This window comes from Microtus oregoni, unplaced genomic scaffold, assembly GCF_018167655.1.
Source record: "Microtus oregoni isolate MIOR12 unplaced genomic scaffold, Mior012 000156F_ref0000345, whole genome shotgun sequence".
NCBI lineage: Eukaryota > Metazoa > Chordata > Mammalia > Rodentia > Cricetidae > Microtus > Microtus oregoni.
In genome coordinates this window covers 1,146,643-1,163,211 of record NW_024544811.1, presented here as the reverse complement: position 1 = coordinate 1,163,211, position 16,569 = coordinate 1,146,643, and the positions used below count along the sequence as shown (strand labels likewise).

General features: G+C 35.7%; 1 protein-coding gene across 5 annotated transcripts in view; it reads right to left on the bottom strand.

Moving 5' to 3' along the window:
* Positions 1 to 788: 788 nt before the first annotated feature.
* The window catches only part of LOC121445084 (muscleblind-like protein 3), a 96,937-nt gene continuing 81,156 nt past the window's right edge, over positions 789 to 16,569 (bottom strand). For 2 of the 5 annotated variants that reach the window (XM_041647084.1, XM_041647089.1), the window contains exons 3-8: positions 11,024 to 11,215; positions 9,579 to 9,815; positions 7,342 to 7,492; positions 4,183 to 4,277; positions 3,181 to 3,254; positions 789 to 1,401 (exon numbers count right to left, since the gene is read on the bottom strand). In XM_041647084.1, coding sequence (XP_041503018.1) covers positions 3,198 to 3,254; positions 4,183 to 4,277; positions 7,342 to 7,492; positions 9,579 to 9,815; positions 11,024 to 11,215 — 732 coding nt within the window. In that variant the 3' untranslated portion in view covers positions 789 to 1,401; positions 3,181 to 3,197. Of the gene's footprint in view, positions 1,402 to 3,180; positions 3,255 to 4,182; positions 4,278 to 6,545; positions 6,582 to 7,341; positions 7,493 to 9,578; positions 9,816 to 11,023; positions 11,216 to 16,569 lie in introns of all 5 variants that reach the window. The other 3 variants (XM_041647090.1, XM_041647086.1, XM_041647085.1) reach the window with 3 other exon arrangements.

The following is a 16,569-nucleotide window of genomic DNA, read 5'->3' as shown; positions in this document are numbered from 1 at the left end:
TCAGTCAGTCATTTTAAATGTCTCCCTGACCCCATCCCTGCCAGTTCTCCAAACCTGTGCTCAGCTCTTTCTGGGATCAATAGAGAAGATTGTCTATTGGGGGAGGTAAGGCCTCATTTGGAAACAATTCTCTTTCACCTGGATTGACTTCTGCTAGACTGCACCTTATTATTCAAAGAGTCGTCTAAAGAACATGAGCCATTTGCATTTGGAAAATGACACTTGTGCAAAAGGCTACACTGCAAAGGTTTTACACACTTTCTGCCAGTACATAAAAACTGTCTCCACGCCCACATCTCTCTTCTTGACTTACAACCTATGATTACCATACCTTTAAACGAGTAAGTACCAGTTTCTCAACTGAAGATGAAAATGGCTCAATTTTAGACACTCAAGCTGAGAGAAAGGATCCCTGTGACACAATAAATGTAACAGCTACTCTACATAATTTTTATACATGCTCAGGTATTTATTAGAATGGGAATACTTGATTTTCAAATTATTTAAGAGGAGGGTTTGAGGTTAACATCTGAACTTTCCTATCATATGTAGGTAATTATTTTTCTCTTTTAAAAATTGAGTATATTATTGACTCTGCAAGGTCAGGTCTACATGTAAAATTCTATAAACAGGTTTTGTGTATACTCAGAAGTGAGGCCTGTTAAATGTATGCCTCAAGAAACTTATAGAAATGTTTTGAAGAGTGCATATTAACATGAACCTGTCATGTTTTTCAATCACACTGTTCCCCACTAATGACATTTAATTGAAATCAAATACCACGTATAAACAATAAAACACTAGCATGGAAAAGCCAAACAGAACCCAATTTAATACAATATATCAATGGGGAAAATAGTACTGGATATATTAGTTACATTCTACATCAATCCAATAGATTATCCTGTAAACAACACAGTAAGGTAACACTTCAGAAACAGAATTTATCCACCAAGAATGTATAGTAAGCTTACTACAGTACTCTGCAAGTTCACTTAACATCAATCATTTTTGGAAAAAAAAAACTAGAAAACTTTATGGTTAACTTCAATATGATAATCATATCAGATGGGTAATTCTTGTAATACGGAGCTGATAATTCAAATAAATGTCAAAGCTATATGGTCGTATTCTATATGCTAACTCATATACAATTAATAATCCATACTAGGTAACACACAGTGGTCAATTTTCTATTCACTTTAATATCTCCAAAGATTTTTGAATGCTTTATTTTCAATTTTCAATTTTCAGCTGGTGTATGTGCTTAATATATGGACTGCACCATGCTTATTGTCGTGTTGGTAGAAGAGGACATACGAGAATACATATAGAAAGGCCATATGGAGTTTCTTGCTGAGACATTCTGATACTCCGTAACTCTGCTGCTCAGAATTTCAACTGAAATAGAAAACAAAACAAGAGAATCAGTAAGAAATAGTGAAGGGTTATTGAACAAGGTGTTAGGAGACTAGTTCTTATTCCTTCTATAAGTGAACTAAGCCAAGATAGTCTCCACTCTGAATTTCAGACCCTATGTCTGTGACAGTAGGGCTAAGACAAACAATCACTAAGCAGACATATACCTAGGACAGTCTATGGAAGATTCCCATGATGGGCCGTATTTAAGGCACTACCTAGTAATGGAAACCATTTTGCTCATGAACCAGCCATCAGTTTATCTTAGTCATCAGACAGGTACCCCTGAGATGTACTTAATACCAAACACTTTGAAAAGGTTCAATAGTAAACAAAGATTTACACTTTTAGCTGAATATCTTACACTGTTGCAGAAATATCTCCAGTAAGTCATATACTATTATACAAAATGACATTTTTGATATTTGGAGAAAATTTTTACACTGGTTACATGTGAAAATTATTATATTCTACCAAATGTCTTATTTTTTTAAAGGAATCAAGTAGAAGAAAAACAATTCTTCAAACATATTTTATGTAAATCCATTTTGTTTGGATTTTCTTCACCTATGAGAAATGAGCAAGTATTGGACAAACCTCCACTGTCATGTCTAGAGATTTCTCAATTTGCTACTATCCCAAAGAACACCCGTGAAAACAATTCTAACTTCCAGCTCCTTCAGATCTCCCATGTCTTTTCAGAACATTTCTTATGACTGAGGGGACCTGCTTATCTAGTGTATAATAGCTACGGGCTTTTGTCTGAAACAGTGTTAGGGACTTAATAATGGGAGATGGTGAGTTAGGGAAGCAGCAGGCATATCAGCTACCTCCTCCAACCATGTGACAAATCCAATGTGAGAGTCCTCCAAGCTCTCCACACCTACAACTGTATTGGAGCAGGTTCATTTGTTAGGTCTCTAGAGTTCAGGGACCTAGGATTTTTAAGTATCTTCACCAGACATGTTCCATGTGAATGAATGCTTGAACTCAGTGTGTGCTGCTAATGGTCCCTGGACCGGGCAAAGGAGAGGTCAAATGTTAAGGGTGGACAAAGAATGAAAATAATGACTGGACTGCTAAATTATTTTGTATGTCATTCAAACTTCCAAACAGCTAATGCAATTCTACTTATCTTACATGGGAAGCAACATACTGTAACCTACAGAAAGAGCACAGCTTTTTGTACTGACTCAAAAACATAACACTCACTGTCTTTAACATATCAGCCAAATTCCGACAAATTTACTTTGTTACTTAAACAAAAAAATGAAGCTTAAAAATCTTAAAATCTTAAAGATTCAGCCCAGTGTGGTGCTGCATGTCCTTGATCCCAATACTCAGAGACAGAGGCAGGCAGACCTTTGAGTTCGAGGCCAGTCTGGTCTGCAAAGTGAGTTCCAGGACAGCCAGGGCTACAGAGAAATTTGGTCTTGAAAACAAAACAAACAAGTAAAAAAGTTTCAAGAATTAAAATTCAAATGTGATTTGTGCTTTTGGCTTAAAAAAATCTTGCCCCTTTGAAACTAGAAAAACATTACTGAGTCTATGAGCTCATTAGAAAAATATAGTAACAGCTGTCATCTCTATATCACAAAAATCATCTTTCTGGCATTTCAGTTTCAAAATTTTTGAATTCAGGCAAGTTCAAGTTATAAGCAATGTCTTTACATGAAAATGTTTACTCAAACCTTAGCAAATACAACTGTGTAAATAAAAGATACAACCTACAAATATCTATTAATACTTAAAGAAACTTACTGTTCTACTGGTAACTTCTACATCTGAGAAACAAACATGCTCCTATTCAGTTCATCTATTGAAAAGTGGGGCATCTATAGTAGTAAAAAAGATTTTAGATTAAAATGATTTCTTAGGAGAATCCTGTTTATTTTTCTCACTGCTTGAGTTTGTTACATCAAAATGATGATCAATTTCACTGAAACCTTTAAGCATATTTACGATTTCCATTGTGTCAATTTTGCAGAGCAGAGGTTGGAGTGTGGTTTATCCATCAAATGAATGTTGTGTGCTTCTTGACTATCATGCTGGAAATTTAAGTAGCAGCTTTGGGGCAAGTGAGCACTTTGATAAGGCAGCACGGGTATCACAGTACTCAGGAGCTACTGTACTAATTGCCTCACAACTTCAAGATTTCCTAAAAATTGGCCACTTGCCCGTGACTCTGCCTGAAAAATCTAAACCAAACGAAAGTGGAAACAACACAAGCACATCTAATGTCTACAAGAGAAGGAATTTCTGATGTAATCACTGGGTGATAATAAAGATGCGCATTCCTTGGAAAGAAATGTGATCGCATGCTTTCTTTCCAGTGGAATTGCAAGTAAAGGAGATGTGTTTACTAAATCTAAGTTCAAACACAATAACCAAAAACAAGTGGGGGGGGGGCTGTAAAATAACTTTTCCTCTTCACCAAGATGAGAAAGCTTTTAAGACATATTCAGTACAGCATATACACTTGAGGATTGGTGTGGTAGCAATAAATTGATATAGAAAAACATGAATAATATCTGCTTACCAATTAACAATGGGTAAAATATTGCCAAGTAATCCTGAGAAAATTGAAAATCATATACAGTACCCTAATTATACATAAAAAACAAAAGTTCCAAATTTAACAACTGGTTAAGAAACACATAAGCACATGGACCAATAACTTTCACCAATCCAAAAGGTATATACTGTGCTTTTTCAACACATTGTGGTTATCTAAGTCTGAACAGATGAAATAAATGGCCAAACCTGATTGCCTGTAGTTGTTGGAACGAAGGGAACGCTGGTGGCAGGTGTTGCTGCTGCAGACACAGTGGAAGGTGTAGCACCGTGCATCATGGGCACTTTCAGTAGGAAATCATGGAAGCAACACATGGAAGGGTGAAGCATTTACACAACCATGACAGATACGATGGAATGGGGCATAGTAGATATCCCAGCAACAAGCCACGTAACATCATCATGATGGATGCATGCAATCAAAGTCAGTGCAAAGCAGCACAGCATGGAATGGAGGAAAATTTAAAGAGAGAAAGGGGAAAGCCAATTATAATTACCATTAAGGATAACAGCCATTCTTAACATTTTGAGCAACGTAACATTGTAGTGTATTCAAAAGGATGAATTTTCAGGACGGGTTGTAATGAATGCATATGAAAAAATTCTGCTGTTACCAGAACTACCTAGTAAAGCTAGCTAAGCAGACAAGTCACTGAGTTGAGCAGTCAAAATTAATTAGGGTATTGTCAACTGGTGTTTGAATTCACTGACAAGTGCTGTTACTAGATTTTTCTGGTATAAATGGCAGTTTTACGTGTACTTACCTGCTCAGCATATAAAAAAGAACAGTGGTTCTGTCGAGTATATGACAGAAGAGAGGGTATGAAGAATACAGTGGACTATGTATTCAGCTTGGTAAGTTCCTTGGAAATTTTCGCTATTGTCAAATACACAAGTGGTTCATAGTAAATCTTGTCTTCAAAAGAAATATTAGAGCTACAATGGCTAGCAGCTGCAAAATCCTTTTCAGGATGTTTTGCTTTGCTTTGCTACTTTCTATTTCATTCTCAAAGCTTTTGGATGCTTTTCTAATTTACAGCTTATTTTGGAAATCCAACCAGGGAATTAATGTGTGAATGGGAAGCATACATATATAATAATTTATCAAGTCTACCTCAGTCAAATTCAGATTTCCTGAAAGTCTATGGGCAAAGTGAATGGCCAAGAGGAAAATGCAATCAATGCCAAAGTAAGTAAGACTGTCCCCCAAATAGTGATTAACAGAAACTCCATAGCTGTCCCTTTTATCCATCTCTGGCTACACATTTCCTACAGTCATCCTTCATTGTCTCACGAGCTAATTCTAAAACCACTCATGTTTCTCCCATTGGAAGTACAGCAACTGTGCAGGAAGCAGCAGTGCCAAAGCATGCAATTGCATTTATAAGCAGAGTTCTGAAAGGGAAAGGACAAGGAAGCAGCCCCAAGAAACAGGTCACAAATTGTGAAAGCAGAGACACATTTCTCAAAGTTGCAGACGTCTGTTCTTCCACTTACATTTACAGAATGTTCCTGTTAGTATCAACGCAATGCTAATTCCTATGGTGACAGCTAATCCTTCAATAACAGGCCTCATCCTTTTGCCAGGGTTCAGATCTTGCTGTATTTGTGCTGTTTCTATGTGGTCATCATTTTGACCTTTCTTTTTTATCTCAATAGCTCCGTAATCACTTTAACCTAGCATTGGGATAGAGGTCAAGCTGCTGCAAATTCTCTAAGATGAGAGGAACTGAGTTGGTAGGAGAAGCCAATATGTGTTCCTTTTCCCCTACTCTAAACAAAAGTAATTTCTCATGATCTGTTTCTGGCTCCCATGAAGACTATAGGAACTGTGACCTCCCAGTGGTTTTCTCATTTTCTTTTCTATTAATGAAATACAAACTCTCTTAGGGAAGGCTACCATATTGTGGTGGTGGCTAACTAAAAAACTGTGTGTAATTGTTTATTCCACTTGATCTTAGCCAAAAGTCTGAGAGGATATGACTGGTAGTTTAAAAATCACATGGCAGATGATGCTCCATCCTTGGATACTACAGAATCCAAAAATGGGCTGTAGAGATGGCTCAGCCATTAAAGAATAAACTCACAACCAATATATATATATGAATCCATCAAAGAACACGGCAGGATGGTCTAGCTTTGCTTAAGTCATCCTTTCTCAACATCTTTGTAATAAATGCTTACACTATAAGAGTAACTTTGGGAGGTGATTGTTTCATTGCAGTTAATAAATTATATATTTGAAATGTATTTTTAAAATAATAGATACCAGACTAAGAAAATTATCAAGTTTCACTGTGGAAAGAAACATTTTAATATTTCAGTTGCTGTTTTTAGGATAGGAATGGAAAAGGCAGGACTAAAATTTGGCTACAGTGGCAACCTACTAGAACTTGAGAAATAAGTCTACTTTGATTCCAAAGAATACCATATTAAACCCTAAATACTCAGAAAATGTCCACTCACATCACCTTGTCACTTATGTGTTTATAGCCACAGTAGAAAAACGCTTTTAGGTTAGAGAAAGTTGAGAATTTTTGTACAAAACCTACCAAAAGTTGAAGCGGGTGCCATGCACAGTATTGGCCCTGTACACCATGCAGAAAGCGTGGAAAGTAAAGAAAAGAGAGATTTCATTATTCAGGCCTTATAGATAGAAGTGAATTTAAACTAGAAAGATCATTTTTGCAATATCAATGAATCAGCACATGCAGACTAGTAATCACCCATGCTTATAGTTACAGGTTAGATTGAAGACCACAGACCCAGGGAGTAAAAGTAATTCATAGGTTAAAAAGAACTTTATGTTTTCTTTAAAGAATTGAGTCCAGGGCTTTGCACATGCTAGACAAGTTCTCTATTAGACATACGATCCCAAATATTTACTTTCACTTAAAAATAATTTCCAAGAGTTAGAGGCTAAAGCTAACAGCTTTACATATACTATAAATTTATTATACATTTAAGGATTTTAAAAATTATTGATCTTGTTATATCACAGTTATATGGACTACAGAATTTTACACATTGAAGTTGGAAAATGCTTTTGACAGATAATTCCTACCTATGAAATAATGACTACAAGTCAAGTAATTAGATGAGATAAATTCAAGTGTATCAACCAAGTGAATCAACCTTCAGAAGCAAACAAAAACTCTCCTAGTTTAATTTCCATCATTTCCAAAATCATATATTATTCTAGATAATAGCAAATTAAGTATAATTGTTTTATTTTACTTGTAGTCAAAATGCATGATGACTATCCTCCAACGAAAGCCCTTTAGAAGCTGCTTTGCAGTATACATATTCAAACTGCTAAACTCTAGATTCCCAGAACTGTGCTCTCACCTGTAGGGATAAATGCCGGCTGCGGAATCTGCATGTTAGCCAGAGCCTGTTGGTAGTGGAAAACATTGGGATTAAAGACCGGGGTGGCACCATTGGCCTTATCAAGGGCTGACCTCTTTGGTATCAGTTGAAGTGCACCAGGCGGCAGGGCCTATAGCAAAGGGATGAAACAGTCATTATTATCAGAGAAGTAAAATTGTCCTCAAACCAAGCAAGTGCCAATTATCTAAGATACAACCTGGGGAACCAACACAGGGTATCCACGGAGTAACACTTTACATAAGTAGTGGGTACTCAGCAGGGAAACAGCTACAAAGACTAACTGTTTCAGTGCAAATAGTTAGTATGAAACAGAAATATAAAAGGAGCAGGCCGTTTCATGTCCCTAATCGATAAGACTTGGGACAGGATGTGATAGAAAACTCGAACAGCAAATTGTCATACACAACTTACTTCTTAGATGTAAGTAACAATAGCAAACAAGTAAACAATAGAAATGAGAAGAGCAGAAGTGACAGGTAGAAGAGAACAAAGATTCCTGTCTATTAAAGTCCCAGCATGGACGGAGGGGATAAATGGCATGCAGACATTGGCATTATAATACTATAGTCCTGAAAAACAAAATCGAATTTAGACAAAGACCTCAGGTTCAAATCTTCTAAGTGTAAATGTAAAAACTCACCTGTAAGAAAAGGCAGGTGAATCATTCCTCTCTATCACCTATCTCACTCTTGTGTTAGAAATTTAAGTGAAATGTAAAGCATTTGCAGTTTTTTTTAAACAGAGGCTCTCTGCACAGTTTAGTATAAAATGTTTGATTCATTAAATAGTTTTAATTCTAAAATCTATCAAAACTTTTAAGCCCTTCTTCTATGTCTAAAGTTCTCTCAGAATCTCACTGTTTTTTTTTACTGTCCAAGGCAGATCCTAGATCAGAGTCACTGGAAAAGTTTAACATTACTTTGCATTTTTCCTTCAGCAAAATATGTGCTATTTCAGTAAGTGCCAGCAACACTGAGGTGTGCTTCAAATGCCTCAGGAGACAGGAACACTTCTACGGAGAAACTAGCCTTCCAAGTACCAAAACGAGTCATGCTATGACCTCCTGATGCCCATGGATACTAAAAGCCTAAAAGGATCTATATTTTCTTTTGAGAACCCTTCCTCTGATGAATACATTATTTTGACTGTCAAAATAAGTCAGATGAAAATAAACCAAGTAGCTTTAGAGATGCATAATTTCCAGCTTTCTCTGAGAACAGATTGCAAAGTTCAATGACAGATACTCATTTGTAAAATGCCAGTTTTCATTCCAAATGCCTTTTTTCTAAACCATCGAGGTGAAATGCATTCATTGAAGATTTTACCAGAGCAGGACAGGAGGTTCCTCATTTGCATGCACATATAATTTGGTGATTATAGACTTAGGGGTTGCACAGGCAAAATGAAGCTTATTTAATTTTGTCCCCCACTGGGAATATGGGTGGAGATCTTGGTAGCAAAAATCAAACAAGCAAAAAATGTGGCAAGCAACATATCAAAATAACTCATAGTTGTGAAACATTTGAGTAATTTTAACTTTGACTTCTAACACTACAGTGTTACAATTAGTTTCTCTACTTACTTCAGTTAGCGTTATCAATCAGAACTAACTCTTGCCCATAACTGCCTGCTAGAGCAATTCAAAGGAGAGGTCTTTTCCCTCAGTCATGTCCAAATCTCCCTGAAGATATGGCTGCCTTCTGCCTTGATCTTCCCTTCTGTCTGCACCATACAGCCAGAACAGAAAGGTAATCTTGACCTTTGGGAAATTCGAACTGTTTAATACCCTATCTTTTTGCACTGTGTTTTCAAAGGGCATTAAGAATGTGAGCAATAAAGCATCCATGAAAGTGGCTCATAGAAAACAGAAGCAACTCTGCCACCTTTGAATATTCAGGCTAGTCAGACTATAACAGGCACTCAATATGATTTACTGTTTAAATCATATAATTTACCTTTCTCTAAAATTAAGAAAAAAAGAATAGTGAGTTAAAAATAATCATGAATAAAGCTTTTAAATAATTATCTTTAGAAAGTCTTAGCAAATGAAGTAGAATATATAGGTTCTTATTGTCTAGCATGTAACTTTGGCTATTCATATTTAGATACACTTGAGTAGTCAGTCTTTTGTGCATGCAAAATAATAGACAAAGTGGGCTTATATGAAGCCCACAGTCCTAACTTCTTGCTCTTACCATTGCAGCAGCCGCTGAATGGTTCATCTGGTGATGAGCTGCCTTGAGCTTGGCTTGCAAGTGGGGAGGAGGATGAAAGTACTTGCATTTCTCCCGGGAGCATCGGCCTTTAATGTAATCCATGCAGATTGTCACAGTATTGTCAGACACTTCAATCATAGAAACATCAGTAGGGTGAGCGTAGCGACACTCACTCTCCCCACGGGTACAATTTCCACGCTGAAATTCACGGCAAACCTTAAACAGGAAAACAAACACACACATACATTCCCAGTGATGAGTGGAAGGTGACTGGCTTTATTTACTTTCCATGAAGATATGAAGGTCACATACACATTTTGTCATTTATGTAGGAAATAGCTAGAAAAGATGAAAGGTAATAGAAAGCAATATTCGCCCTAAGACAAAAAAAATAAATTTTTATATTCCATGAGGGGTGTGGAAATCACATTTTCCACAAAATGTCTATTTGCCTTACACTGACATAGTAGGACCTAAAGTATTACTGAAAATGTGTTTGCACCTTTAATCCCAGCACTCGGGAGGCAGAGACAGGTGGATCTCTGAGTTCAAGGCCAGCCTGGTCTACAAGAGCTAGTTCCAGGACAGGCTCCAAAGCTACAGAGAAACCCTGCCTCAGAAAACCAAAAAAAAAAAAAAAAAAAAGCTACAAGAAAATGTGTTTTAATCCTGAAGTAAACATATACCCTCAAATGTAATTATTTCTTTAAGGCCTAGGGTGATTCTTCAGCACACAGCAATGTTACATAGCCAATTTGTAAACCACATTGAGTCACGTGTATATTTAGATTCCATTCTAATACATGATTAGGGATTCAATTGGTTGCCAATGGAGCTGACTTTCTAAGAAATAAACCAGTTATTTTTCCTAGCGAACAAAGAATAGCAATTAAAGGAAAATTAAAGGGAGCCAATAAATCAAAGGATGTTTGAAATTTCTTTTAAATTCTTTAGGTTTCATATTTACTATGAAATACATAGTTCTTCACAGGAGAGAGTGTTTAGATGCTATTCATAACCCACATCCATACAGCTTCACATTCTATAACTGTAAAATGTTAGGTTCATTTTTTTTCAGTTTATCATTCTAGAAAGTAGAGACTCATGAGCAAATCCAGTTAATCCATTCTATAAAGTTCCACATGGGTATAAAGAAAATTCTCACTCAGACTTCCTATAGAGTGGCTCATGTTTGGGTATACTTGAAACAGTGTTTGACCTACTGCACAACAAAATACATTCACTTCAGAACAAGGTCTAACTGAAGTTAAAAAAGGTTAACATTCTTTCTCAGACTCCTTATATGCTAAAAGGTACTCGGATATACTTATTTAAAACATTCAACAAATTAGGCTCTGAAAATGTACATTATGCATAATGTTAATATCCATTCTACAAGCATTTATATATGTATCCACAAATACCTCCAGTCTATCTGTACGAGCTGGTTTTGGGGCAGGAACTCCTGGCAATGCAAGAGGTGGATTTCCAGGAAACAGAACTGGAGTATTTGGTAAAAAATCAGCAGGAACCAGGCCCATCCCAGGATGATGCATGTAAGGATTGAAAGCCATGGCAGGATTAGCTGCAAGCGATGGATTCATAGGAAAAGATGCCTGTGTTCAAAAGAGAGAAAAAGAGGTAAACATATCCTTCTTACTATTTATTACACCGGGCATTCTCAAAGAAAGCATTTCTTAAGATACTATTAGCTTTTCTTTTCTTTTTGAGATTCAATAATCAAATCATTTTATTATATTTATTATATAATTATGTCTTTTTACTTTATATTTAAAATTATAAATTATATATTAATTTTTGTATATTTATATTATATCGTTTTATCACTTCACCTTTCCCTGTCCTCCTTCCAAATCCTCCCATATACCCTTTCCTTGCTCTCTTTAAAATTTATGGCCTTTTTTCATTAATTGACATACATATGTATATACTACTGTTATATAATCACCACTGTTTCTTGATTTTTTTTTTTTGTCTTTTACTAATTGCCATATAGGAATAGCTTTTAAAACGACAACTATCTATAGGCATGAACTTTACTGGTAAGCCAATTTTTGAAAAAGCCGTAATTTTACCAATGAATGACAGTACATATAAACAAGATTTCTCTTGCTTCCTCACATAGCCATGCCTTTAAAAGTGGACTCTGTGTACTCCTGGGGGTCCTTTTCCTTTCACTTTCTCCTTTCTCTTCCCAGCTGTAATGCTGCCTGTCCCATGTCCAATCACCTAACAGTGGCCTTCTCTCTTTTCTTGGCCAACTGATATTTATAGAAGACTTGAAGAAGGAAACAGTAATTTAAAAAATGTGAATGCTTTACCAATTTACCATCTACCTAAAATGAGGATAGTATTGTCATTTTACTTTTACTTTATTGTATTTTTACTATTTTACTACAGGTCCTGTTTCATAAACTAAGCTCTCTTACCCAGCCTTGTCTTTATCTAGGGGGTAGAGGATACTCATAGTTCAAAAGGTGGCCCTAGAAATGCTATGAGGATCCCTATTAGGGAAGAAGAGATCAGATAACAGGAGTTCCATAATTTAGAGTATAACTAGTTAAATAAAAAAGGCCTTAGAAATGCAAAGGGCTAGTACCATATTGTCTCTCTTTACAGTTCCTGCATTCAAAGAGATTGGTATGTGTACTGCCTTTAGTATCAGGAATGGCACATTTTATCCTCTTACTGTGCTCTTTTCCAGTTTGTGCATCTTTTCTTTTCGATGTGGTTATCATTTCATTGATAGTTCTCTTGTCCTCCCTAAAGTACGAATACTTAATGACTTATAGATATAATTGAAGGTACACTTTAAAGATAAATTTTAAGTTTAATGAACGAATAATAAATATTACTTATATATTTCCAGTAGCAATTTAATAAAGTAATAACTAGTGTTATCTCACTGTATTTTACTAAGTGCATTTGTTTTTTCTTGCATGTTATCTCACTGTATTTTACTAAGTGCATTTGTTTTTTCTTGCATGTTATCTCACTGTATTTTACTAAGTGCATTTGTTTTTTCTTGCATGTTATCTCACTGTATTTTACTAAGTGCATTTGTTTTTTCTTGCATGTTATCTCACTGTATTTTACTAAGTGCATTTGTTTTTTCTTGCATGTTATCTCACTGTATTTTACTAAGTGCATTTGTTTTTTCTTGCATGTTATCTCACTGTATTTTACTAAGTGCATGTGTTTTTTCTTGCATTCATTTTCTTTCTTTCATTGGAGAAATCAAGCTGCACCCACAGCTGCTAAGTTGCAGTCGAAGGGCTTCTTCTAAATACAGGGAGAATAGGAATCTAAGTCTTGTGGGGTCATATATATATATAACCTCCACCTCACCTTCCATGCTTACTTGGAATGTTCACTGGCACAGCCACCTGAAGAAACTCTGAAGGCCAAGCTGGCTGCTAAGGAAGTGCTCCCACTTTAGCATTCCACCTTATGTAAATGCACCATTTACATAAGCTGTGGGTTCTCTTAGGAAGACCAGAAAGAATCCAGCTCAAAGGAACTGGGCTCATTAGGGTAAGGGGGGAAGCATTTTAAGATGAAGGGACCACACTAGATGCCAAGAAAGATGATAGGGAGGGACTCAGAGGTTTGAGGACAGATAACCTTGGGCTGACCAAGCCCAACTAAGTCTTATGATGGAACAATTCTCAGAAACCTGTCAAAGTTCTCACCATCTTCGGGAATTAGACCTGACAAGTTCTAATAGTTCATACTCTTGTCCAAATCAGCAAAAATCTTTGAAAGAAAAAACCCTACATTTGAAACACAGAGCAGTTTTATTTGTTTTCTCTCAGATTTTTATAGAACTTTCTCATTGAAGTCACTCTCTCAATTCCAGATACATTTTAATTTCACTTTTTTAAAACTGAAAAATTACAACTATGATGTATTGAACAGAAACAAAGGCTAAGGGGTAGATAAACTTTCAGAGTAAAAAAAATTAAAAAACTAACAAATAAGTAATTTAAATCATATTCTATTAAAGCCAACCCTAATGTTTACCTAAGCAAGGCTTTCTTTTTATGGCTCTAACCGCTCTATATTTTTTTTGTTCAAGAAAAATTTTATGTTTACCTTCTTTCTCTTTAAGGTTATTTTAATCTACTTAGGGTAAGCTATTTCTTTTAACAGTATAAAAATCTGTCAATAATAAGTCTATATGAAAAAGTAAAACGATTCCTGGACATGTTTAGTTATTTTTAAAGATTTAACCACAAACTATACTGGGTTGTAATTAAATTTTAAAATTGGTGTTGTAGCTTTTATGACCATTTCCTCTTTGAGTATAAATTTCATTCTCTAACACTTTATTGAGAGGGAAGATCTTCCGACTGCAGCCCTGGAGCAGAGGCAGGAACTTCTGAGCTGGTTATTTCTATTTTCTCACTACTACCTTTGCCCCAGGCTAACTACTCCATTTTATGAACCTGAGCATTCAATGGCTTACTTTTGACTAACAGCCACTGGTTAAGTCAAGCAGCCTATAACTTGAATGCAACATCGTGTGCATTCAGTTGCAATAAGCTAAGGAACTTAATCCTGCTTCTATGTATATCATAGCTCCTCATGGCAATTAAACTAACATGAACCCATCTTTGAGTTATTGTTTATTTTTAAAGAAAAAGGATAGGGGTGGATTGTGAGTATGTATGCTGGGGCTAGAACTCATGGCCTTATACATGCTAAGCACACATTACCATTCAACCACATCCCCCAGCACTAAGAAAAAGGTTCTTACTAAATGGAATCTGATTTCTCTGTAGAGCCTGTAGTAATTTACACATTTCAATTGCTTCTGATATTTAAAGTTGAACTAAAATCATTTATTAAATATTTGAAAATATGAGATGTTTTCTCTCACAGCCAGAGATGTAAATTTTCTTTTCTTTTTTTTTAATTGATTTTTATTGAGCTCTACATTTTTCTCTGCTCCCTTCCCTGCTTCTCCCTTCCCTTTCAACCCTCTCCTAAGGTCCCCATGCTCCCAATTTACTCAGGAAATCTTGTCTTTTTCTACTTTTCATACTTCTAAAGTCAGGCAAAGTGTTAAGAATGGTGCAGGTAGCAGGCTTTAAGAGACAAGATCACTGGTTTGTTTCAGGACTGATTTGTCCTCAGAGTCTAGCAGTTTTTTCCTATCATACAATTTTCTAAGACTTCTTGGGCACTAGCAACAAAGCCTAGAAACTACCATGAACTCAAGAAATGCCTCCTAACATTTTGGGGAATGACTTCTGACAAAATGTCTCCTAAGCTTTTTCTTCTGGGACTTTCTGAGAGTCAGCTAAGAGCTGCAGGAAGTGTATACAGAAAAACCTCATATATAGTCACAAAATTTGTTGACTGGATCTTAGGAAGTTCAAGAGCCCAGGGACATCCACCACTGTCACAGATTTCTGGCTCCTCATAGGCTTGTCCAACTCATGGCCCACAGACCACATGAAGTTGGAGAGAGCCCCAGCACAAAATCAAAAAGTTACATTAGACGTTATGAGATTGTTTTGTGATTTTTAATTGGATTGCACAGTTCTCAAGCATGAACTTTGTAGATGACAATAGGTTGGACAAGCCCAGGTGAATAAGGATCCACAAATCAAGATCCCTCAGGCAAATCCGACCTGCCCCTATTTTTGTATAAAAAGCAACCTGAATTTTATATATTTTAATGCTTAAAAATATTAAAAGAATAATATTTAGCAACATGGAAATTACTATATGTTTACTTTGATGTCTATTCATTGATTTCAACGTGCTGCTTTGTAGACCTGTATTACAAAACATTATGGAAATTTAATTCATCTCAAACACAAGAATTCTTAACACACACACATGTTTATACATATTACTCGGTGATTAACTATGGGGAGACAATAGTAGGAACCCTACCAAGGTAAAATTTGAATTACCCAGCAAATATTCTTCTTAAAGTACTCTGAAGCCCCTTTGAATAGTAAAGCAATTTAATAAAAAATTCTCTCCTTAACCAGTTACCTGTTGATGGTCTTGATGAATTTCATATCTTAGCTATTGTGAACAGTGCAGCAATAAACTTGGAAGACAGTGTCTATCTCATAAAATGATTTTAGTAACTGAAGTCTAACACAAATTTACGATAGTCCTAAGGTTCCCAGCACATGGAACATATAAGTGAGAAGATGAAAATGCTAAGTACACTGATTAGCATTTCACATTCTATGCATATGTAAAATTATTATAGTGTGCCTCATAAATATGTGGGTAAGTATGCTTCTATTTAGAAATTAAGAAAATAGCAAAAATTCCTCAAGTACATGTGTCTAGTTTGTAAATATTTTTGGTACACTAACTTTTTAATTAAAATGAATTATTCATCAAGTTAGTATAAAGAAATGAAAATTAAATGTTATACCAAATCCATTGCTTTATCTTTCTAACACAAGTGACCTACTTTTTCTCAATAATATCCAACATCAGTTACAATTATTGATGGATACAAAATATTTTAAGTGATTTAAATGATATCACAGCCTGAACCCCACAAAACAGCTGTGGCCTTCCTTCTCTGAACTTCTATTTAGAGGTAAAGACTAAGCATTTTCTCTTACTTAAGGGTAAACATTTGTTAGCAATTTGTTGACTCAATTTTAATACCAGAAAACAGGGCCCTTAAATTTTACTAGCACTCATAATACCTCCCCTTTACTGTTCATTTGAAGACATTTATGTTGTATAAAAGAAGTAAACCCTTTTAATCATCATCAGGCTTATTTCTGTCAGAAAATTCTGAAGAACAATGAGCACATGGTTGTAGTTTCTATCACATTTCTACTAACTGTTCATGAAGGGAACAGCTGAGTAAACTGTGTAGCATAATTTTTACTTGGTCACCTATTGAGTGATGTCCTCTGGGGACAGAAGCAGTCAAAAGGAAGGCTGCAGAAGGCCTATA